Source organism: Puma concolor, chromosome B4 (genome assembly GCF_028749965.1).
Source record: "Puma concolor isolate L17-30 chromosome B4, mPumCon1.1.hap2, whole genome shotgun sequence".
NCBI lineage: Eukaryota > Metazoa > Chordata > Mammalia > Carnivora > Felidae > Puma > Puma concolor.
In genome coordinates this window covers 24478253-24501584 of record NC_141673.1, presented here as the reverse complement: position 1 = coordinate 24501584, position 23332 = coordinate 24478253, and the positions used below count along the sequence as shown (strand labels likewise).

Here is a 23332-nt window from a genome sequence, read left to right as displayed (position 1 = left end):
AATTTAAATCTCATTTGTGAGCTGATGGAACTGAATGTAATAATCACTGAGGTCCCACCAGATACATTTTTCCAGTATTCGAGATCTGATTTCTTTAGCAAATAAAGTTGTTTCACTTTATTTTGCTCCTGATTTCACTTTTGAATTTTTTACTTTGGCATCATCAGTAGATACCTGTGTTATTTCCTACCCTGGATTTCTCATAGTTAGATTCTTCCACATTTTAAGCTCTGAAATCTCTTTGACAACTGGTGTCACAAATTCTTTGAAATTTTATTGGATTTTGATAAGACCAAGTAATTTAATGATAGAGGATTGTTTAGGATTAAAACATAAAGATTCATCACACAGAATCCTTGCTCATTATTTTAAGCTTTACTAATAAAATTGCTAATATCTAGTGTCATTACAAATAAGCAAAACTAATTATCCTAAATAGAAACTCATTTCTTACTATATTAAAAGCAATAAAAATGCTAAAAAGCAATCTAATTCAAAAATTGACTGAGAGGAATGGTTGTCATTTGGGGGCTATTTTGCCTCCCAGGGGTGATTTGGCAGTATCCGGAGACATTTTGGTTGTTAGAAGGAGAGAGGGTGCTACTGGCATCTAGTGCATAGAGGTCAGGGACGCCCTAGACACATAATGCACCGGACAGTCCCCCACAGCCACCAGCAGTGCTGAGGTCTAGAAATCCTGTTTTAGATGAAGGTGACTTGGCTGTCTAATAGTAACAGGGAATGTAGACACTGAGAGATGAAGGTATGGGGATAGGCATTTTTTCCTGTATTGCTAAACTAAATACTAGACTCCTCAAGTTCTTGGTGTGCCCCTTCCAGTCACCATCCTGCCTTGAAGTCTCTGTTCACTTCTTACTCTGTTCCCAGGCCAGGCTCCCCCTCCTCTTCTGTGCCTCCCACCTGGCTATCCACATTCCAGCCCCTCCTCAGTCTTGCTGGCCACTCCTTGATATTAGGTGTTGCTGATTGATTGGAGCTGTCAGAGATGCATAGCAGGAAATTCCTAGAACAAGTGGACATTGTTCTAGATGGTTTTAAAGTTCCCAAGTGTCTAAAATGGATTCCTCCTATTAGGAAAAGCTCCCCTTGTCCTTCCCTCTCAGTAGCTCTGGACATTAGCCACCTCCTTGTAAAAGGCAAAAGATTTATACGATCTGAAGAGAAACCAGAGTATTGGCCACCCCTTGTAAAGTGCAGTAACGAAGATGGTAAATCAATCATGATACACATTTGGAATGTGAGCGGCATATAATAGTGTAGCACAATGGATTAAGACAGGGAGCTCTAAATTCAGGATGCAAGTTTGAATCCCACCTCTGCCAAAATGTAATGGAGTTTAAGCAAATAGTTAACCTTTCTAGGTCTCAGTTCTCCCATCTGTAAGATAGAAAAAATAATAACCCCTCTTTGGCTTTTCAGGAGGACTAAATAAGATAATGTGTGTAAGGCATTTGACACAGTACCTGGAATATAATAAGTACTCAATATATTATTTATTATTCTTCAGCCATTAAAATGATGTTCACAAAATTTTTGAAGACCTAGATACTGCTGATAATATCATTTGCAATGAAAAATTCAGAGTGCAAAACTATTTTCTATAATGGGTACAGAAAGAAAGAGAAAAGCTGAAAAGCAATATTCCAAATGTTAATAGAGCATGGAGGGATTATGAATCATTTTATTTGTTTTGTGTGTGTGTGTGTGTGTGTGTGTGTGTGTGTGTGTGTGTATTTTTTCCATTTTATAGAATATGCAAGACAAATTTTCCAAAATTAAAAAGTTAGTATTAAATGATATCAGATGCTTCTCTTAACTTTCATTTAGCATTTAGGCAAAAACTTTGAAATTACTAGATGGCAAGATAACAATCATTTTAATATTGTTTAGGCCACTGAAAATAAAGATGATGGTGAGTTTCTAGATCCTACTTCCCTAAATTCTCGAGAACATTTCAACATCCATCTGTGGTTGAGATGCCGCCTAGCATTGGTGACCGCCTTCGTTGCACAGATTCACGGCGTTGGAATTGTGACAGGTACAAATATCCTGTTTTCTTAATAAAAGTTTTCCTAAACATTAATTTTACTTAGGTAATGGAGGTTTTATTGGGATACATTCGATTATAACATTCACATTTTCCAACTTTATAGCTTGATCTGTTTCCAGAATAAGAGAATTCATGTTATAAAAATAGTCATTTCCGTAACACTGAAAATGGCCTCTGTGTTTCTGATGTATGCAAAACAGGCAAGGAGATTTCAAAATACCAACATGCAAGTCTTCTTGTCATTCAGGGAGGCAGCGTAGTGTAGGGGGCTCGAGCACAGATTCTGTCACTGGGTACCTGACTTAGGTTCAAATATTCGGTCCACCACTTCCTCCTTGGTCAACTCTCTTAATCCCCCTATGCCTCAGTTTCTTCCTCTGGCAAAAATGGAAATTATTGTACCTATTTCATAGGGTTATTGTCAGTCTTAAATGGGTTAAATTTATAAAGTTTTAGATCATAGCCTGGTGCATATACATTATCTGTTTGTAAATCTATCCAGCCATCTCTATCCATCTCTCACATTAAATATTTTTCATGTATCATTATTACTTTTGTAGCATTGGAATACCCTAAAGTACTTTCCCCCAAATTGCAGCACATTTTTTTTAATGTTTCATGTAGAGTCTGTTTTCTGTCTTTGTATCTTCCTTTCTCTATTATACAATATTCCTGTGATGAATATTGGGGGTCTTATGCGTATGTGCTTTCTTACTTTCTCAGTGCATTTTAAATAACTGCATTTATTCACTTTAGAAAACAATATGACAGATTACGTCAGCCTCATCAACGAAGGGTGCATGGAAGCAAAAAGTGCAGGTGACAGGGAGCTACAAGCTGAATTCTTGATGCAAGCTGTAATCATTGGCCTACAAGAAAAGCATTTAAAGGCAGACATCATAACAAACCTTCAGGTAGGAAGGAGACCTCATTCACATTGATATTCACCTACTGATTCTGATTAGAACAAAAGGAGAGAATTTTAAATCCCATTAGATGCTGAATGCGTAACAGTTTGGCCAGCTCTTGTTTCAGTGGATTGGAAACAGGACTACCAAAAGCAATAATTTTATTTTAATAGGCTGTAATACATTTGCTTGAAGAAAGTGAATTTATTTCCCCTCGATCTCATTTAACCCTGGTGAGAAGCATGCTTTTGCTGGATGACTTAACAAAAGCTGAGAAATTCAAGGAAACTCCTTCTTCAAAAACAGAAAAATTATGTTTGTTGACTCAGGCTCACAACATTCTTATTGAACAGGTGGGTGCACTTTTGTGTCCTCAAGACTTAGACACTGACTTTTCCATCGTCTTATTCAAAACCACATTAGCTAGTCACTAATACAGTGTTCCTTTCACAGATGCTAACTTTCGGAGAAACGATTGAATTTCCTTTATCAAACACTGACTCTGCAAGTCCATCGCGGCCTTTGAAAAATATCTATCTTCCCCATGTCATGTTATTGGCCAAAACAAAAATGAGGATTGGTAAGAATGCTTTAACATATATTATACTCAAGTCACTGATGAGAAATTGTCATTTTCAGGCAGGCTATCCTAGGAGTACATTCAAATGGGGCAATATTTATGAATACTCGGGCTCCATTTATTTTAATGAATAGTTTTTGATTATTTACTGTGCGCCAGATTCCGGGTGAGGTCCTGGGAAATTACTGGAGGTTAAACAGGTACAGTCACTGATCTTCATGTGGGAGGTAGAAATAAGCAAGTAAACAAACCATATGGAGAAGTGCATATTATAAATGTTGTATAAAATCTTTTAATGTTTATAAAATATCCCCCTTATGAAATTTAATAGAGATAAATATTGTATAAAATAAACTATATATTTGACAAGTACCAGGCAGAAAATGAGTAAGGGTACAGAAAGCTTTGTACGATAATGCATTACATATAGGTATGTAATTATAAATTGTGATCCATTTTGTGAAATATGTGGATGAGTTCTGCTGATAAAGAACAATGAAGGGAAGGGTGCCTGTTTAAGTAGAGTCATTGGTGAAGAGCTCTGTGTGGAAGTGGTATTTAACCCTAAACCTTAAATTGCAAGTGACTAGTTATGCATGATGGAGACAGAGAGAGCCGTGTTGTAGGTTCTGAGGTCAGGACAAGCTTGACCTGTTCTGGAAGTGCAGGACACCAGGATAGCCTGATCAGAGTGGACTAGGGGCAGCCTCATGGGAGGAAGTGAGCTGAAGAATCGATTGTAGGTTAGACTGGAGCCAGCTCTGACTGTACCTGATGGGAGCTGGTGGACCAGGAAGCAAGAGACGTACAGCCCTCTGGAGCCAAAGTGGAGCTGACCAGTGCTGTCCTTCTCTGGAGCTTACAGATTGTGTCAAGCTTTCTCTAGGACACCGTCTCTGGCCTTTGACCCAAGGCTGACTGCCTCGAGCTCCCAGGCTTTTGTCCAGCTCAGAGGGCAGGAAATCTTATAGCAGCTCTCTGTGTTCTAACCTATATTAATCGTGCCTTTTTCTTTTCTGTATTTCTGATACTTTGACATCTGGGGTCCTGCTGACTAGGGAAGGACTTCCTGGGGCTAGCCAATGCCTAGAGATTACCAAACCACTATCCTGTGAGCATGCCCTTTAAATGGAGACTATTCCAGAGCCCATTCTCTGAACCTTTATTGGGCTCCCTTGTAGTCCTTTGCTGGGCTCTGACACTCTGAACCATTGTTTTCCTGCCCTAATCACCCCTGGGAGAGGTATCATCAGACTACTAGCTCAGCCCGCTGAAATTCTTTTAGACTAGCTAATCCGAAACCTGCTTTGCCTGTTTACCCCAACCTACCCATCCCTTCCTACCACATCTAAAATAAAGATTCTTGTCCACATTTTCCCCTCGCTCCCTCTACTTCCTGACCAACTTTTGGGCTTTTCTATCTGGCCCGGTGTGATGTGGTGTGCCCCAGCTTCTTGGGAACTGTCGTAAACTATGTTTTCAGTGGCAGTTGTCTCCTGGCCTGTACAGTAATGAAACACACCTGAACAGTAAAGAAACCTACATTTTAAAACATACCCCTCACTTCCTGGTACCCATTTGCCTCCTGTACCAGTAGCTGGTCAGCTAAGGAGAGGCGGATGGTTGGAGTACAGTGTGAAGGGAGGGCAAGAGAGCTGTGTGTGGTCAAACCATCATCTGTCCAGGATCTTCTCCCTTCTACCCCTCATGATTATTACTCATTATTATTTTATGTGATTCCTCATCATCATCATCATCAGAGATGAATTTTACTTTGGGTAAATTGTATCACCTCTATATTGTTGAGTCTCCTTATTTATGAGATTAGGCTGGCCTAGCTGACCTCTAGACTTCCTTCCAGCAATCTGACCCCATAAGAGCTATTTTTGTATATTTTTAGTTCACAGTTTGTTATATTATCAATATATTCAATTTCTACAAGAGCTTAAAGTACAGATTGTGTTAAATTGTGCAGATTGTGTGAAATCGAATGTATTCTCTGCTTTCCTGACTTCCTAATCCTGAAGATGTGTCACCACTCTGTGACAATAGTGCCACTGTTTTTTAGACTCACTTGAGGCAGAACAGCTTGCTTTCTGTTATATTATATTAAATACAGACCTAAAAAATAAAACCAAAAGCAGCTTTTCTGTCAAAACAACATCAGTTTCACAACTTCTTTTTCACAGAGTTGATGTTTATTGGAAAAAGGAGCACTTCAATATTATGAAGCATAAAATCATCTGATTTGATGCTTTCTCGACAGTTTTCCTTTATAGGGAGAGTATAGATTGCATCGCAAGAATAGAGCCATTTAAACAATTGTTTTTCCTTTGTGTAAACCTCTGATGGAAAAAGCCATTCTGAGACTTTCATAAAACCAAAAATAAGCATCATGGTTATTTGAGATTATTTTTCCCACTAATGACTGAACCTCAAGCTTCTTTATGAGATTAAAAAATAGATTATTGATTGCTTACATAATAGCAGTGAAGAAAGATGCAAGAATGATGCTGGGGAGTGGGGATACAAGAGGGAGCCAGTGATCATCTCTGCCCTCAGACAGCCTGTCATCCTCTTAGGGGGAGAGAGAGAGAGAGAACTGTCAGTAATTTCTGTAACAAATCCCTTTATTGTTTCAATAGAAATCCAGAAGACAATGCAACTGCTTTTATTATATATTAATACTTTATTATATATAACATAGATTTTATATATAGTACGTATATGTCAGTGCCCAAATTACTTGAAGATAATTGATAATGTTGTCGTATATGAATAAAGAGCTCTAATATAATTTGAAACAATAAATGAGACATATAAAAGGCAGATGTGTTGAAAAATGAGGTTGCCTTGGACAAAATGCTACTAGCATACCCTTACCTGGGATCTACTCATGATTGGTAATTGTTGGGATTAAAGAGCATGGACTCTGGAGAAAGATTTCTGGTTTTACTCCAGTCTGGTCTTACTCTTGTCATAATTTAGAGTGTGGGCCCTGGAGTCAGACTGCCTGGGTTCTAATCACAGCCCTGCTTCTTACAAGTCACATGACTTTGGGCAAATAAAATAAAATAAAATAATCACTGTGCCGCTGCTTTGTCCTCTGTGAAGTGTACTAATGACATCCATTCAGATTTGGGAGGATTACACGAGATAATGCTTAAGTCCTTGGGATGGTACCTGGATTGTAGGAATCACTTAATAAGCCTGAGCTCTTCTTTTTCTCTTTTCTCATTTTTGCCCAGTGCCTCTCATTTTATCCAGCATTCAGAAAATATTTGCTACGTGTCTGTCTGTTTGTCTGTCTGTCTGTGAGGGCACACAGATTACGTCTAATGCCTCTTCAACAATACAACAGTCCTTCATTATCTTAAATGATGACGGGACCACACAAGAAGTACAGCATGTGGCCCTTATCCAAATGGCTTTGGCATCTAGTTGCAGTGATAAAATATGCATAGCAAGCCACCACTAATAGAGCTGAATAGAAACAAAATTACTGCTTATTAATATATGCAAATTTTTACTGGGAAAAATATAAAGCTTCATAAGACTTACAGACGTTTTCCTACTAACAACCTCATGTTAGGAACACAGTTGTTCTGTAGAGCATCATGAAATGTTGGAGCTGAAAGAGACCTGAGAGATTATATCCTTCATTTTAAAAATAAGAAAATGTTGAAATTTATCAAAGATAAAGTTTCTAAGTGCTACTGTTCATTGAAATATTTGACTATTGAGTTTAAAAAATATTTCTTAGATGCTAGAAAGTAAAGACTACTAGAGTTCTTAAGCAAATTTATTGTGAGAGAAATCTGGTAACGTGGAGGCTTGTTACAAACGCTGTGTGTTTCATTCTTTCTTCGCCATCCGACTTGTTCCCTTTAGGACATACAGTGGCCAAACAAGTCTATTATACCAGTAAAAAGAAGGATCCCTCGAAGTGGTTACCTGCCCTTCATCTTTTTGAAATGGCACGGAAGCTCTGTAAGGTAGCAGCAGCAGAAGAACGTGAGGTAGAGGCAGAAATTCTTTTTCAGAAAGGTAAGATGTACTTGGGGTCAGAACTGTGATAAAGTTTATGGGATTTTTTTTTCCTATTAACAATGTGCTTCTTGAAAATCTGGTCACTGACTGTAAAAAAATACATATTTTATAAAGGGCTTAGTGATGACACAAAAGTGGTACCTTTGGCAAACTTATATCAAGAAAGGGGAAAAAGAGTACTACTACTTAGTCTCTTTTATAATTACAATTGACCCTCCTTAGACAAAGTTTTATGTTTGACTCAAAAATGTCAGCATCAGCCATTTAGCTATAAATAATGTTTCTTAAAGAATGCTTGGAAGGCATTTTTTATGCGTGATTTCATTCCTTAGCTAAGCATTTTAGTTAATTTCTATAAAAGATACATACCCACTTAAATAGCTGTAGCACACCTGTAATTATAAGTTATGTACAATATATTTGCATTATTACTGTGGCTACTTTGGGCATGACAAGAGTGACGGTGATGGTTGCTATCATTTGTTGATCGTCGACTAGATGCAAGGCCCTATAGTAGTCAGTGTGTAACCTCTCATATTGCCGATTCTTACAACAGTTCTACAGGGTATGCATGGCTAATCCTACTTGACAGATGAGGAAAATGAGGTACAGTCTGGTTAAGAAACCTTCTCTAAGTCAGCAGCTACTAAATGATAGTGCCCAGGCGTGAACCTAACCCTGGGAGGCTCTGTGCCCTGTCCACACACTAAATGAAAACTGAATTCTTTTTATAGCGATTATATGATTTTCCTTCCTTGCCCTTTGGCTACAAAAGTGTCATTCCACTGAACGTTGTGACTAACCATGGGGTCGAGAGCGGTGTGAACGCTGAAGTATTTGCATCATTTGTGATGGTTTTCAAGTGTTTGCTGACTTTTTAGGATTTAGCAGAGATGTTTTCTATGAGATCTGCAATACTAGACAGAGATCCGCAATACTGTATCTGTAATACAAGAGGAAGAGGACATGGATGTAGACAAAGGGAATGGGCCCCACAGGAGGAAAGGGAGGTACAAAGTAAGGAAATATAAAAATAAGATGGTAAGAACACTTGTGTCTGGAAAGCCAAAGGAGGCTTTGACTCAGTGTTGCTAACTAAAGGCAGGATGAACCCGGAGACTCCTGGGGAAAGAAGTAAAAGATCTTGCACTATTGGCTGACCTTACAGCAAAAACAACAGACAGATGGGCAGGAAGGACAGCACATCCAGTTTTCTGAAGTCCCAGCATGAAATGTTTATTCTAAAGTTCTAAATGATAGAAAAAGGAAAAACCATTTGTGTACATATTTTTTTTTATTCTTTCAGGCAAAATAGAACGTCAAATATTGATGGAAGAGAAATCTCCAAGTTCACAACTTGAGAGTTTATTTGAAGCTATACAACTAAGCTTGAGAAATGATCAAAACTCGGGGTAAAAAAAATCTTCCCATTATTATAACATATTTTGGCTTAAGTCCCATGCTCTGGTAGTACATTGAACATTCAAGGCTGGGATGACTGGGAGACCATCTTCCTATGGCAGGACTAGTTCACTGGGGTCCATTGTCCACCAGATTTACTGACTTCCTTTCCAAGGTTGTTGCCCTTTGCTCTGACCCAACGCCTCATTTACAGCAATGGTTGGTGATGGCAGTTATCATGGTGGCATACTGGACTGTGTATTGCTTCTAGTCTTTACTCACTTTGATCTCCTATCTGTCCCAGGATTCCAGCAGCTTCCATGGATGTGAAATTGTATCTAGAAGGGATTTATGTGGATATTCACTCTGGTCAACAGGGCCAGGGATGGCCAACTTAATTCTATATAAAAATCATCTTAAGATTGAGAATAAGCTGCCATTATTACAACTGTACTGATTTAAATAGCCCCAACTGACAGGTTTGATAGTGAATACACAGACCTCACCCATATCATACAACTGCTTTCTGCATTACTCCATGTCTCTTTCCATTTTCATTAGTATAGGAGGGTAGAAAAAGAGGTCTGATTTTCAAAGTAGGTTCCTTCAGTCCTGATTTTCACTTCTTTAGTGACTTGTGTGCTGGAATATTCTAGAATGGTATGGATGCTGGGCTTCAGAGCAGTCATGCCATGGAGTGTTGCCAGCACAGGACAAGGTAGAATTCTCAACTCTCTTCAAGAGCTTCCAATTTCAGTAGGGAGGAAGGTGCTGCTGTCTCTGCCAATGGTGCTGTGAAAAGAAGGTGTGTATTTGGGACAGATACTGGTTTTGTCTATTTTTACCTTTCATCAGCTCAGAAATTGTGGAAAATGGTGCAAAATGATTATGAGTGGTGAAACTATTTAATAAGTACAGTGTTCTATCATTTTAGGTTGATAAGAGACTCCTACTTAGAAATGGCCTTATTATTTTTACATATGAGGAAGCCAAAAAACAATCTTTCAACACCACCATTAACACTTAAGGTAATAAACTATTTTATTAGAAATCTTAAGTTAATTGCCTTTGTTAACTCTGTGCTATTGAAATAATGAGACTGATTTTTATGTATGATTTGGAGAAATTCATTTATTACTTTATAGTCACACTCATGTTTAGATACTTCTCTGTATGTTTTTTGTTTTGTTTTGTTTTGTTTTTAATATGAAATTTATTGTCAAATTGGTTTCCATACAACACCCAGTGCTCCTCCCAACAGGTTCCCTCCTCAGTGCCCATCACCCACCTCCTCTCCCTCCCACTCCCATCAACCCTCAGTTTATTCTCAGTTTTTAAGAGTCTCTTATGGTTTGGCTCTCTCACTCTCTAACTTTTTTTTTCCTCCCCTCCCCCATGGTCTTCTGTGAAGTTTTTCAGGATCCACATAAGAGTGAATACATATAGTATCTGTCTTTCTCTGTATGACTTATTTCACTTAGCATCACACTCTCCAGTTCCATCCATGTTGCTACCAAGGGCCATATTTCATTCTTTCTCATTGCCAAGTAGTATTCCATTGTGTGTATAAACCACAATTTCTTTATCCATTCATCAGTTGATGGACATTTAGGCTCTTTCCATAATTTGGCTGTTGTTGAAAGTGCTGCTATAAACATTGGGGTACAAGTGCCCCCATGCATCAGCACTCGTGTATCCCTTGGGTAAATTCCTAGCAGTGCTATTGCTGGGTCATAGGGTAGATCTATTTTTAATTTTTTTGAGGAACCTCCACACTGTTTTCCAGAGTGGCTGCATCAGTTTGCATTCCCACCAACAGTGCAAGAGGGTTTCCGTTTCTCCACATCCTCTCCAGCATCTATAGTCTCCTGATTTGTTCATTTTAGCCACTCTGACTGGCGTGAGGTGGTATCTCAGTGTGGTTTTGATTTGTATTTCCCTGATGAGGAGTGATGTTGAGCATCTTTTCATGTGCCTGTTGTATATAAGGCTCTGGAAATAAGAGTTCCTGTGGACAGTTTTGCCTGTTAAAATGTAATACATGAAATGTAGGCGTATGTAAATAATCTAAGGTATTAGTATTAATCAGGAAATTGTAGGAAATGGTATATTGGTTAAGCAGATGGACAAGTAATATGTTCATTACTGATACGGCCTGCTAACAGATCACTTTTTGATAGAGTCATTCATTTATTCATCACATACCTATTGAACATTCACTCTGACCCAGACAGTATTCTGGAAGGTTATTAAGCAGTGATTAAGACAAACTTAGTCCTTGTTCTCGTGGAACTAGTTTTCAGTAGAGGGAGAGAGACAATAAACCAGTAAAGGAAAAAAGTAAGAGGAAGGAAGGTTGGGTGGGGGGGAGGAGGGGGAAGAAAGGGAGAGAAAGAAGAGAAGGAAGGGGGGTTGGTTTAGGTAGTAAAATTGGAGATTAGGAAAGAACTTGGGTTGGTGGGATTGTGAATGATGCAGTGGCAAGAGGTGGGATTTACTGGATGAGAAGGGGACCATGCAAATAGTTGCAGGGGCATGCACTTCTAGAGCGGTGCTTCCAAACCAAGGGGCAGAAGCATCTCTGGGGATCCTGTGAAAATGCAGAGTCTGATTCAGTAAGTCAAGGATGGGGTTTGAGATTTGGCATTTCTGCTGGTCTGTGGGCCACATTTGAATTCCAGGGATCTAGACTGAGGGAGATCCTGTGGGCAGGATGTGGGTGCTTTGGAGATATATGAGGCCAGTAACTTTTAATTTTTAATTAATTTATTATTATGATGATGATTATTAGTTTGTTTTAGAGAGAGAGACTGTGTGAGCAGGGGAGAGGAGCAGAGGGAGAAAGAGAGAGAGAGTGAGGGAGGGAGGGAGAAAGGAAGAATCTTAAGTAGGCTCCATGCTCGGCATTGTTCTTACATTATAGTTATTTAATGTTATTATGTATTCTTCATTTAGTGCCTACTAGTATTCTTTCCAGAATTTAAATAGGTAAATTGCCCAAACTTACAGAGCCAGTAAGCCACAAGGGCTACCCCAAAGCCTAAGTGGCTTCATTACAGCTAATGACTAGGGTTCTTGTATTTTGGGAGAGGGCTGTATTGCTTAGATTATCCATAGGTGGCTTCTCCAGGTATCATCTACCTCCAGCCAATCTTAGCACTTGATCTAGGCTAGGCCACATTTACACGTTGTGTTTCCTGCTCTGGCATCAGCACTATTCACTGGCTTTCTTTTTCCTTGGGAGTCCTGTAGCCAGAAGTAAAACAAAGATATCTTTGTTATTGTTTGTTTTATTCTGCAGTCTTGTTGAAGATCAAGGAATTGGCCAAAATATGAGCATCAAAAAATTAGAACCAAGCAGTCTAATTGAACAGTTTTATCCATATTAGTTAAATATTAAGAATTAACTATTAATACTTATTTTAGCTATCTTTAAAAATGTAAAACAGGCAGATATTACACTGCCATTGGAGTTTCTTTCTGTTAATTTTTGTAGCATTGACTTTCTTATTTAAAAAATTGAACACACAGACACGGTAAAAAAATATCTTCATTCATTTCTATTTTTGCTATTCTATGGAACTTTATGATTACATCATCCTTTAATAGTTCCCCAGTTAGAAAAGTGATAGCGAATACCTATCAGAAACCTTTAAGTAATATTTTTATTTCTGACATTCTCACACAATGTATTCAACTTATAAATCATCTATTAAAATGGCAAATACCATTTTAAGTAAATACTTTCCTTAAAATGCCATTTGTGTTTATTTTATTGTTATTCAAATCCAAGCTCAGTATAAAAAATTAGAAAAGATGAGAAAAATAAGCACCCTTAAGAGCCATAATAACCACTGTTAATAATTTTCTTTGCTTGTGTATACAGGGAATATATGTGTATACATATCTTTTTAAAAATAGGATTGTACTTTGCATACTATTTTGTAACCTCTACTTTTCTGTCTCTAATATATTTGAACATCTTTTCATGTCAATACATCTAATACATACATTATTATTCTTTATTTTTACATTATTATTCTTAATGGCTATATAGTGTTCCACTGAAATGTCATTTTCAGAGGATGAGAAAATTTATCATGCAACTTCATGGTATCTTTATCTATCTTTATTATAACATATGTGCTATATTTTTTAGACTCCTACCAGAAGGCATAGTTCTATTAAAGAACCAACAGTAAATAGATTTGAAATGTACGGTTCACTGGCCTGGACTGTGATAAGAGCTGCTGCCCAGGTTGGTGTGATTTCTTTTTTTTTTTTAATTTTTTTTTCAACGTTTATTTATTTTTGGAACAAAGAGAGACAGAGCATGAACGGGGGAGGGGCAGAGAGAGAGGGAGACACAGAATCGGAAACAGGCTCCAGGCTCTGAGCCATCAGCGCAGAGCCCAACGTGGGGCTCGAACTCACGGACCGCGAGATCGTGACCTGGCTGAAGTCGGACGCTTAACCGACTGCGCCACCCAGGCGCCCCATGGTGTGATTTTTATTTAAGCTTCCTTTTAACTGGCCTGTCTGTATCCTCTACCTACTAGTTGTTAAGACAGCATAATGTATCTAGACAAGAGAAAGGAAAATTCACATTCTTTAGGATTTATGCCAATGATCTTTCTTTGGGAAGATTAGGATTGCTCCTTAAGTATGTTGTGTTTTTAATCTTTATTAGGCAGACCTGTCTTTGTTTGTTTCGGCTTTTCTTTAATGAAAGTATTGGCAGATACATATGTGCACATTTTGACATTTTGGCAAATATCTTTCAGAGCTAGGTGAGATAGCCTATTTAAAGTGACTCATGCGTTAATTAAATTGTCAACAATAATGATTTGTTTGACAATGATATATACTACATGTTGGGCATCACATGTTGTTTTCCAGATTGTCTTTATTTTTTCTTCCAATGTATATTGAATATGATTTTATGAATTCACTTTTTCACATTATGGGCCTAATGGATAATCTATGAATCAGAAAGCTTACATTTATGAATTCTAATTCTGCATTAATTTTAGGTCAGTGAAGCTGTGCTAGCAGTTAATCTACTTATTGGAAAGAAGAATGCTAGAACTGATAAAGTCAGCCAAGGGGCCTTACCAAATATCCCCGAATTTGCCACTGTGGATCTTTTGTCTTCATATACAGATTATTTGCTTGGTATGTTTGAAATGTCTAGGCATTTTATAAAAACCTGATACATGTAATGCATAATCAAGTTGCAAAGGTTTAATCATGGTGATTTGTTGGGTTTTAGCTTAGAGAGTATCATGGCAGGAGGAACCTCAGAAAGACAGGGGCTCTGCAGCCTAGCTGCCAAAACAAAGGGGCATCACTTCATTGTATGTACGTCTGTGGTACTCAATCAGCTGTTGCATTTCAGATGCAGGACTCTGTGAAAAATGGTTATTTCCTTCTGTCTATTTTCCAGTTCACACATGTCAAATGAGGCCTTTTGGAAATATTTACTTGTGGATCCTTTCCTGATCCCCTAAAATGTGTGCTCACCCTAGTGCTCTCATGTAGTTCTCTGTTCTTTTTCTTAGTTATTTTATATTTGTGTGTGTGCATATGTATGTATGGGTGTGCACATGGGTATACATGTTTGAACTCTTTCTCTCATTAAGCTATCATCAGCTTCCTGAGGATAGGGACTTTATTTGACTTGCTGCTAACTGCAGAAAATCACACATTACTTGCACATGACAGGCATTTGTAATTGTTTATATTTTTTTCATTTTTTTGTTTGTTTATTTTTGAGAGAGAGAAAGAGAGAGAGCACAAGTGGGAGAGAGGCAGAGAGAGAGGGAGACACAGAATCTGAAGCAGGCTGCAGGCTCTGAGCTGTCAGCACAGAGCCCAATGTGGGGCTAGAACCCATGAACTGTGGTATCATGACCTGAGCTGAAATTGGAGGCTTAACTGACTGAACCACCCAGGCACCCCTCGTAATTGTTCAATGAATTAATGAATGAGAGGTTAGAATTTAAACTTGATCTCACTATTATTTGTTTTTTCTATTTTACGGCTCCTTTGTTAGCTAGCAAACCGTCATATAAACCTCTAAGTCAGATCAGCAGTAATATATTTAAGATTCATTTATGTGTTTGTCCATTCATTCATTTGAAAAATAGTTATTGAGTGCTTCTTGTATGCTGAACACTTGGATGGTTCAAAGACATAAGGTGCTGGAGTCTTACTTCCAGGCTGACATTTCAGTAACAACAATAACTAATTTTCCTTGGCACTAGGTGAGCATTGAGCCAAATGCGGTGAAGAGTGCTACTTTAACCTGGTGGGGGTGGGAGTGTTCTTCCTAAAGCCGCTGAAAACACATCTGTAGGCAGCAGCTTACTCTGCTGAAGTGTTAAGTCAACTTTAGCCAAAGGATTAGTGTCTAAAACCATCCCTTTCCTTGGCTTTCTTCCTTTCCAACCCAAAAATGTATTGCCTGAGGTTAAACCATTAGATGAACTTTTTATGCCAAGTTGTGGTTTTCCTATTTTATTGCTTTGATGTCTGGCGGGATTTTGTTTCATCAGTTTCATCTAAAATGCCGTATTAAGCAGTTATTACCAAAATTATGCTGTGTATCAAACAACCCTAGAACTTAGTGGCAATGAGAATTCATCCTTTGACTTGGTCTGGTCCATGTACATTTGTTATGAAGCCCAGGCTGAGGAGGCAGTGGCTGTTTGGAGCATGCTCTTCTCACGGTGTACAGCAGAGCAAAGGGGCCAAGCTCTATCACAGAAGTACACTCAAGGTCTCTCTTCACACCACATCTCACTGGCCATGGCAAATCATATGGCCAAGTCCAACATCAGTGAGGAAGGGGAATCCACTGTGCCAGGCGAGGAAGGGAGAGGGGCACGAATGTTTGCTGAATGATAATCCAAACTATCTTACGTGACAAGTCAATTCTGAACCCCTGTATGGAAATACAGGAAAAGGTGTTGCAGTGATCCATTAATGATGTCACCCATGGGCACATGCAGTGAGGAGCCGCATCCCGGATCCAAATGATCTGAGTTGATCAGTTGAGAAGTTGGTCTTCATCTTAGCTGTGCTTACTGCTAGAATGTGTGATTTCTTTGCCCTTCTCAGTGATTTTCATAGTGTATTCCAATTTTCAGTTTCTGTTTTGTACCATTAGCACTCTTTTACTGTTTTACAAAAATAGTAATTTGAAATGACCAAATTTTGAAGTCCCATCTATTTTGCATTTTGCCTTGCCTTAAGGGTAATAGTTTGCCCTCCAGTATTTTCCTAGCAGACTGATAATTAATTCATGCTGATGATTTCCCTCACTTCAGTATTTGGGTTGGAAGGAGGTACTGAATCCCCTCCTGACTGCTACAAATACCCAGACGGCAACGAAGTTTATATTATAATGAATTGCTAATGGGCAACAGCAACAAATAAAACTTGTTTGATTTTCCTTGCATTAGCATAAATTAGCATCCAGGAGAAAACATCCTCAGTAATCTCACCTTTGCTAGCATTGATGTGTACTCAAGGTGGTGACCAATAGTCATGGTTTTTGTGTGTGGAACGCTGCACCAGATATTTGTGTCCAAAAGGAAGGAGGAGTCATAGAAAACCAAGAAAGTGAGTCTTTCCTTCCATGAGGTTCCAGTCATTGACAGTCAGAACAGAGATACACTTTAGAATTATATAGATATGTCTCTTAAGAGGTCCATATTAATGGAAGCAAATTAGGCTGAAGCTGGACGACAGACAGGATGGGCATATTAGTTAATTGGAAACATTTTTTTTTTTCTGGAACAAGTATATTGTGGGGCAGGTATAAAAAACCACATTTTCTCAACAGAGCAATTGGCAATCGGAGAAGCATGATGACAGAATAGACTATTCATGTGTATGTGAACCATAATAGGTCAGCATGTGTACCAGAGAGCTACTGTATGACATCTGCAGAATAAGAAGATACCAGAGTGATTCAGCTGATCCAATTTATAGAGGTTTTCTCTACATTGTCTTATAGGCATAGAGACCCTGAGATGATGATACTGGCAATATAAGATCATATTTAGTTTCAATGCAAAAAAACACACACATTTATTAGATGCCTACTTTGGGCCTAGTTGTACTTAAATATACTTATCTTTTTTGTCTTGATTTTCTTGCGGCTTTAGGAAAAATTTCAGCTGGGATAAGAATTGTTAAATTCTGTAAGACAGTTTGAATTAAAAGTACAATTTAGGGCTAGTGGTCCTGGATGCAGCTTCTCACAACCAAATGCACTTGGTCTATAGAAAATATAAATGTTTGTCTTGCGAAAACTAATGGCGGTGAAACTATTGTCAGAACATACAAAGAGAACTGTGAACGAAGACTTAGGATCACAGCTGACCTTTAATATAGGCTCTGCCTGTTGAAACAGAGAAAAGCTTTCAGCCTGAAAAAATAGGATTTGTTCTTTCCTTACTGCCTTGGGCCTGGTCCAGAAACATGGGGTCAATACCAACTAAAAACTGAGATGCCATTCCTCTGCTACTATCTTGATTTCTTGTATTCCTCTGAGACACAACACTCCATAGGTGGGGACCTAGGGAAACACATTACATCCTCAAATCCCAAAGTATTACACTACTTACAGATTAGAATGGAGAAAAATCATTTATGCTAATAGCAGTGATGTGTGTGTGTGTGTGTGTGTGTGTGTGTGCGCGCACATGCGTGTGTGTACCTGCTATGTATCAATTCATAGTATTAGCAGCTGAGACAATTGGAACATGATGAGAACCATCCTCAGTGAAGCAGAGCTGTCCTGGTCCAACACCTGCAAGCTTCTAGAAATGTCATTCAGAGCTCTATACTTTGATCACTTAAATCTGAGAAGGAACCGTCTCATGACCAAGAGCAGAGCACATATTCTCCACCCTCTATTACCAGACTCTAGGTGTGAAGACATTCTTTATTCTAGACAGAGTCAACAATGAAAAATAGGAAGCAACAGAAGGCACCCGTAAGGAAACATTGCCAGACAAGCACAATGAAATGCTCTCTTGAAGACTCAGAGGAAGACTGACACTTCAGGGAGCCAAAAGAAATGTAACAAGATCCTTTAAAACCTTCAGCAGGGCCTGGTCAAAGACTGACACAAAACAGAAAGCCATATGCAGCGAATGCTAGATAACAGTGGGACCAGTGTGTCCTGATGCCATACGCTAGTGCTTTATGTGATTTCATCTGTCCTTGACGAAAATCCCATGGCAGTGTCATTATGCATATATATTAAACGAAGAAAGGTCCTCAGAGAGGTTATGTAACCAGGATAATTTTCTACTGCTGATGCAAATCCTGATCTATCCGGTTCTAAAAGCTGTGCCCTTGATCACTGTGTTGGGTGTGATAAGAAAGTATTACCAGGAAATCAAAGTGCAGAATGAATGCATCACCCTTTCGGATTGAGCTGACATGAAAGATGCTTTTTCCCTCCCCAATCCAAACATGTAACACAAGGTTGGATAAAACAGAACTGAAATTGTTTTAACTTACAGCTGAGCATGAAGTCAGGAAAGGGAAATCTCAAGTTACCAAAGTAAATTGAGTGATTCTAAGCAAGAGCTGAAGGTGAGGACGCCATTGGCGAGGGCACTGCTAGGGCTGGGACTTGGATGCCAGGACAAAGAGGGGGTCTGGAAGGAGGGCCCTGTGGGTAGGGAAGGTAAGAACCCTGCTAACTGCTTAGAATTGAGCTTCAGAATGGGCTTGTCAAATTGAGGACTAGAAACACATTGCCCACCGGCTTGAGTAGATGCAGAGAAATGTGCCAAATTGCCCGGTCAGGGCCAAAAATGAGTCACTTGGAAGAAGTCAGAACCCCACCTGAGATTGTAAGGTTGGAATTCTCACCACCTGAAAGTTGCAGGGAAATGAGTGTAAATACTTGCCCAGAACCAGTGAAACCCATGCAGCTCTGGCTGAGGCTAGAGGGAAACCGTTGCAAAGGGATCCACTTCCCACAAAAGTTCTTCTGAAAATAAATGTATATTGCAGGTTATACCTGGAAAAATTCTGACATCACTTTTGGATTATAAAGACAAAGAAAGTAATTGTGAGCATTCAGTCAGAAAAAGTGGACATTCTATAAAGAAAGAAGAGTTGAACTGGCCTTAATTTTCTCCTGTGACATTAAAGACCAGACGACATTGGTCAAATATGTACAGAGGCTCTTTTAGTTTAGTTCAATTTTTTTACATAGGTGATTTGTTCTCAAGAATCAAAACTCAAAAGACCTCAAAGGGCATGGAGAGAAAAGTCTCCCTTCTGTCTTCTCTACAAATGACTGACTTGTCCCTAGAGACAATTGATGTTGTCATTGTATTCCTGCTGTAACCAACAGCCACAATTTAGTGGTTTAACACAATACAAGGTCTGTCTTCCAGTTCAGGAGGTCAGAAGTCTAAAATGGGTCTCACTGGGCTAACAAAATTAAGGTGTCAGCGGAGTACTTTAGGGGAGGTGTTAGGTGAGAATCTCTTTCCTTGTGTTTTCCAGGGGTTTGTGGCCCCTCCCTACATCTTCCAATCTCTCTGACTCTGACATACTCTCTCTCTCTTGTTTCCCTTTTCTACATATAAGGGCGTCTAGGATTACAGTGGGACTACATGGATGACCTAGGAAAACTCCCCCTCTGAAGGTCAGCTGATAACCAATCTTAATTCTATCTGCAGCCGTATTTCTCCTTTGCCCTGTAACCTAACATATTCAGAGGTTCTGGGGATGAGTACACGGACATCTTTTGGGAACCTTTATTCTGCTACCACAATCAGTTTTCTAGGTTCTGTACCAGAGGTATACATGCTTATGCAAACTGCTGAGGTGCCACTGGAGAGGACAGAATCCACTACAATTTATTTAAGCAGAAGGAGATTTATTAAGACTTCCAAAATCCCTGCGAGGACTGAAGAAACAAATTCTAGGCTGAACATCCTGACTAAGCGACACAAAGCTAGGCCACCAAGGGAACTGGAGGTTTTTGTTTTGTTGTAAATAAGTGTCTTAGTCTGTTAACACCGCTATAACAAAATACCACAGACTGGCTAGCTTATAAACAACAGAAATGTAATTCTCACAGGTGTGGGAGCTGGAAGTCCAAGATCAGGTTCAGTACCTAGTGAGGGCCCACTTTCTGGTATCTAGATGGTGCCTTCTCATGTGATAGAAGGGGCTAGGGATCTCTCTGGAGCCTCTCAGTACTCATCCCATTCAGGAGGGCTCTAATGTCATGAGCTCAGCACCTCCCAAAGGCCTCACCTTCTAATATCATACTGGGGATTAGCATTTCAACATATTTGGGAGGAGACACAAACATTCAGACCAGAGCGTAAAGGCAGCTGTAGAATCAGGAATCTGCCTGCAAAGGAAGGAGGCTTTGCTCTGGCTACAGCCTCAAGAGCCACGTGGCGTCTGCCAGAACCCACACCAGCAAGAGAGGTGCCTCGAATCCTGTCTCCTGCACCACCTAGCACAGTGCCAATTTCAACTTCTATGTGAATGCGTGGAATTCATGACACCTAAGTCCCATGCAGGGCCCTAGCTGCAAGGAAATCTCGCAACCATGATTTTTATCTTTATAACTTCAATATAGGCAGGCACATTCAGGGATTAGGATGGATGTTGCATGAACCAATATGGCTGCACACACCAATACATTGATATGTTTTTCCCTAAACAAATACAATTAAAGCATAAATATTAGTGCACACAGTTACTTTCCTTGCTCTTTTTTCCTTCCACTTAATATAAGTGTATCTATTGGCAAATTTTTCAAATCAATACAGTGTCTTTTTATCGTTGCATAATAACCCTCTATAAATTGTGTTATAGCTAAATTAGTCTCCTTTTGATAGAGTTTTTTTAGATTGTTTCTACTCTTTTGCTATTACATACAACTCTACTATAGGTAACCTTGTATGTATGTATATATGTGTGCCTTATATATGTTATCTATTGACCCAATAGATATAGTGTATCTATTGACCCAATAGATACAATGTGTCTGTTGACCCAATAGCTATACTAGCCTATGTACAAAACTTTACATATATATGATATATATGTATATCTGTGAATACACACAGGTACACACACATGTACACTTTATCTATGAATACACACACAAACACACACATGTATAATTTTAAGAAGATTTCATTTTAATTTACACATCTCTTTCTAGGACTAAGCTTAATCATCTTTTGTGTGAACTTTCTGCCCATAATCTTTGCTCAATTTTTCTTGAGGTGTTTTTTTTTTTCATTTCTTTAAGTATCTGTGAAAGCTCTTCCCCCTGCCTTTTATAGAAATCAATCCTTTAATTTGCAAATATATTTTTCCAATTATCAATTGGAATTGGAATTCCAATTATCCAATTTTTTTTGGTGGTGGTTCTATACCATAAAGAAATGTTTTATTTCAAAATAGTATAAATTATTAATCTTTAAAAATTTTTTTAAATGTTTTTATTTATTTTTGAAAGAGAGACAGACAGACAGACTGAGTAAGAGTTAGGAGGGGCAGAGAGGGAGACACAGAACCCGAAGCAGGCTCCAGGCTCCGTGCTGTCAGCACAGAACCTGATGTGGCCCTAACGTGAACTGCGAGATCATGACCTGAGCCGAAGTCAGATGCTCAACCGACTGGGCCACCCAGGCTACATTATTAATCTTTTCTTTGATAACTTCTGGATTTATATCAGAAAGATCTAGTCCCTACTCTAAGACTATAAGTGTGTTCTCCCACAGACTTTTAATAATTTATGGAAACCTATTTGGAACATGTAAAAAATGACAAATGGATACACATTTAGTTTTTCCAGATGGCTGCCTTATTTCTGTACTTTTTATTCATTTCCTATTGCTCTGTTCTATTCAGGCTTCAACACCACACTGTTTTAATTATCATAGCCTTATATTTAATATCTATTAGGATGAGTCTCCACTCACTAATCTTTCTTATCGAAATTGTCTTTTATGACTTTTATTTTTTTAACTTTGGAAGCAGCTTGCCTAGTTAAAAAAGTTCTCTTGTGTTTTTATGAGCTGCATTACATTTAGGCATTAACTTAGGAATAACTTACATTTCTATGTTATCGAGTCATCTTAACCAAGAATATTACATGTCCTATATTTTTTACTTCAAGTCTTTTTGTTTTTTAGTCCCTTAGGAGTACTTTAACATTTTCTTCCAATAGATCTTGTATGTTTCTTGTTAGGTTTATTTCTAAATAGTTAAACTTTTTATTGGCACTGTAAAATTTTTTCATTGAATTTCTACTGGTTGTTGTTTTTGTGTATGGAGGCTATTGATGACTCTCTATTACTTTATTATCTTCCAATTGTTTTTTCCACTTGATTTTTCGTAAACAAAGTCTGGGTCAGTACACGTTTTCTGTAAAGGGACTGATAGTAAATATTTTAGGCTTTGTCGTCTCTGTTGCAAGCAGTCAACTCTGCTACCATGATGTGAAAGGCACCACAGGCAGGATGTAAACGAATGGACGTGGCTGTGTTCCACTGACACGTAGTTATGGACACTGATGTTTGAATTTCATAAAACTTTGACATGTCACAAAATATTTTTCTTCTTCTGCTTTTTTTCAGCCACTTAAAAGTATGAAAACCATTCTTAGCTCATGGGCCATACATTAACATGGATAGGCCTGATTTGGCCCATGAACTATAGTTTGACAACCCCTGGAAAAGGTGAATAGAAGTCTCCTACTATTACTATCATTTTATCTCTTGTCTTATAGCTATAGTATTTTTTTTAATTGTTGCAACTGTTACTTAAGGTATGAATATTCTATTTAAATTATATATATATATATATATATATATATATATATATATATATATATATATAAAGTTTATTTATTTCTTTTGAGAGTGAGAACACAAGCAGGGGAGGAACAGAGAGCGAGGGAGAGAGAGAATCCCAAGCAGGCTCTGCACTGTTAGCACACAGCCTGATACGGGGCTTGAACTTACAAACTTCAAGATTGTGACCTGAGCAGAAACCAAGAATTGGATGCCTAACTGACTGAGCTACCTTTATTGTGGATTAGACTGAGCTACCTCATATCTTTATTGTGAATTAGACCCTGTAACATTATAAAGGCTCCACTTTTGTTTCACTTGGTGCTTTTTGGCCAGAATGCTAGCTTGTCTGATAGTAGGTTCACAAATGTTCCTTTTGTTTGTTTGTTTACATTTTTCTAGGACACATTTGCCCATTCTTTTATTTTCAACCTTCTCAATAATCTTATTTTAAATA

The 23332-nt window shown here is 38.5% G+C and overlaps 1 protein-coding gene across 5 annotated transcripts in view; it reads left to right on the top strand.

The window, feature by feature from the left end:
• CFAP54 (cilia and flagella associated protein 54) overlaps nucleotides 1-23332 on the top strand; it is a 307349-nt gene that overhangs the window by 215119 nt on the left and 68898 nt on the right. For 4 of the 5 annotated variants that reach the window (XM_086712592.1, XM_086712589.1, XM_086712590.1 and 1 more), the window contains 9 exons: nucleotides 1912-2059; nucleotides 2828-2985; nucleotides 3153-3332; nucleotides 3433-3559; nucleotides 7451-7606; nucleotides 8916-9021; nucleotides 9945-10038; nucleotides 13170-13268; nucleotides 14044-14185. In XM_086712592.1, coding sequence (XP_086568718.1) covers nucleotides 1912-2059; nucleotides 2828-2985; nucleotides 3153-3332; nucleotides 3433-3559; nucleotides 7451-7606; nucleotides 8916-9021; nucleotides 9945-10038; nucleotides 13170-13268; nucleotides 14044-14185 — 1210 coding nt within the window. The remainder of the gene's footprint in view (nucleotides 1-1911; nucleotides 2060-2827; nucleotides 2986-3152; nucleotides 3333-3432; nucleotides 3560-7450; nucleotides 7607-8915; nucleotides 9022-9944; nucleotides 10039-13169; nucleotides 13269-14043; nucleotides 14186-23332) is intronic. The other variant, XM_086712591.1, reaches the window with a different exon arrangement.